Here is a 2238-nt window from a genome sequence, read left to right as displayed (position 1 = left end):
ATGATGGACTATAGGCCACGTAGCAAAGGGATTCCGGGTACAGCGATTGCCGTTGTTGGAGGCGTGATTGCGCTGGTGCTGGTGATCGGCTTGTTCGCTTCGGCGGTATCAGTGGACGCTGGAGAGGCGTGCGTGATTCGCCGGTTTGGTGAACCTCAGAAGGTAGCGAACAGCGGATTGCAATGGACGAATCCAGCCGGGCGTTCGACCGCTTGCTATACGACACGGAGCGTGGTGTACGAGACCGTGGATGAAAACCCGTCTGATTCGAACAGCAACGCTGACTATCTGGATTATGCGGTGGACGGCACAACGGTGGACGGGCAGAGCGTCACAGTAACGTTCACGTTGCGATACCGGGTGAACAAGGATGAGCTTATTGCGATTCATGAAACGGTTGGACCGAACATGGATACGGTGCAAGAGCGCGTGACGAAGTTCCATTCACGGACCGTGACCCGTCAGATCGTGAATCAGCACACTGCGAGTGAGCTGTACCTTGGCGGGCTGGACCCGGTGAGCGAAGAGATTTACGAGGCGCTGGTGCCACGGTTTGCTGAAAGTCATTTGACGCTGGAGGCGTTCGAGCTGAAGCGTCCGGGGTTCGGTGAAGAGTACACGGCGGCGGTTGAGAAAAAGCAGCTACGGACTGAAGAGGCCGCTGCGGCAAAGAATCAACAGGAAGTTGCACGCCAAGAGGCTGAGACCAAAAAGATCAACGCACAAGCCGATGCAGATGCAAAGGTGATTGAGGCTGAGGGCGATGCAGAGGCGCTGCGGATTGAAGGCGAGGCATACCGGGCATATCCGGAGCTGATGCAGGTGCGAGGCATTGAGGCGCTGAGCAATGCGAACCTGATTGTGGTTCCGAACGAATCCATGCCGATTATCGACATGGGTGATACAGAGCCGGTGGAGCCAACGCCTGAGCCAACGCCTGAGCCTGAAGGCTAGGCTGGAGCAACTGGTGGACTAGCGGGAAGAGGGCTGCATGTTCCTCTTCCCTGAGAGGCAAGAGAGATGATCGACACTGAGAAATACGAGGGCATGGACGTGGAGCGCTTGAACGGCATGAGCGATGAAGAGCGCTCTACGTATTACGCTGAGCTGTACCAGTATCTAGGCGTGTTGATCGACGTGTTTGCCGATGTGGACGGCGTGAACAGCTTGAAGGGGAGGGCTGAACACTTTACCTATTCGGCAGCGGTGAATGCGCACACGGCGCTGCTAGATGCGTTGGCAGCGTTGACGGCGGGGTTGGACTAGCGATGACCATTGATGAGATTCTGAACGCAAAGTCGCCGGGCGCGGTGGTTTCGAGAATGTGGAACAAAGACGACGGTGGGTTCGTGGTTGAGGTTCGCTGGTGGTCAACGAAGTTTCCGGTTGGTGGATTGCGCAGAGCGGTGGGAGTAGGCAAGACGCGGGAAGAGGCGGTTGTCGATGCGTGCAGCAAAGACGGTGAGCGCGTAGGGCATGAATACATGGCACAGACGTTCATGGATGAATCACTGCCTGATGATTGGATACTGGTGATTGACGATGCCAGAATCAGGGGCATGAACTGGCAGAGCGGGCAGCACATTGAGATAGACGTTGAAGTGGTGCGCTCGCACATTGAGAGGGTGAAGGAATGACACAAGAGACCACGAAAGCCGGTTGGCTCATCATTGCAGGATTCATTGTGTTCGTGGCAGCGGTGGTGGTGTTCGCATACGGGCGCTCAACGGGCGCGTGGTAAGCCATGAAGACGATTGAAGAGCTGCTGGCGAGCAATGAACCGAACGGCTGGAAGAGAGACGAGTACGGCTACTACATGCACCTTAGTGAAGACTATGAATTGCGGCTGGAGCCGTTGATGTTTGGGGCGGCGTATGTCGCGGTTTACGACCGGGCATACGAGCAATTGATTGGCGAGAAGTTCCCGATTACGATTGACACACCGGCACGAAACCGAAAGGGATAGACATGAAGACATTGGCTGAGGCGCTACGAGATTCAGAGCGAACATTCCACAAGCTGAGCGAATACAACTATGAGGAGGGCTTTCTGTCGATTGGCATGGACGGTACAGGATTCGGCATGTCGGCACAGACGGCTGAAGAGTATGGGCTGGACTTGGACAAGGCGGTGGCGGGCATTGAGGTTGGAGACGATGTACTGCTGTGGGGCAAAGGCTTAGGTTCGCGGGTGCGAGGGCTGGCGATTGGCGATACGCTGTTCTACTACCGAACCGCT

At 56.0% G+C, this 2238-nt stretch overlaps 1 protein-coding gene across 1 annotated transcript; it reads left to right on the top strand.

The window, feature by feature from the left end:
* Positions 1 to 954, top strand: LOC138140694 (prohibitin-1, mitochondrial-like). The gene has a single exon (XM_069061687.1). It carries the CDS (start codon positions 1 to 3, stop codon positions 952 to 954), a length of 954 nt encoding a protein of 317 aa, XP_068917788.1.
* Positions 955 to 2238: the final 1284 nt, after the last annotated feature.

The sequence above is a fragment of the Tenebrio molitor genome, unplaced genomic scaffold (assembly GCF_963966145.1).
Source record: "Tenebrio molitor unplaced genomic scaffold, icTenMoli1.1 SCAFFOLD_113, whole genome shotgun sequence".
In the NCBI taxonomy this organism is placed as follows: domain Eukaryota; kingdom Metazoa; phylum Arthropoda; class Insecta; order Coleoptera; family Tenebrionidae; genus Tenebrio; species Tenebrio molitor.
The sequence above is the reverse complement of the archived record's forward strand: the minus strand, read 5'-3'. Positions and strand labels throughout refer to the sequence as shown.

What these genes read in the sequence shown, in the direction of transcription:
- LOC138140694 (XM_069061687.1), top strand. Translation starts at nt 1, where the DNA reads ATGATGGACTATAGGCCACGTAGCAAAGGGATTCCGGGTACAGCGATT.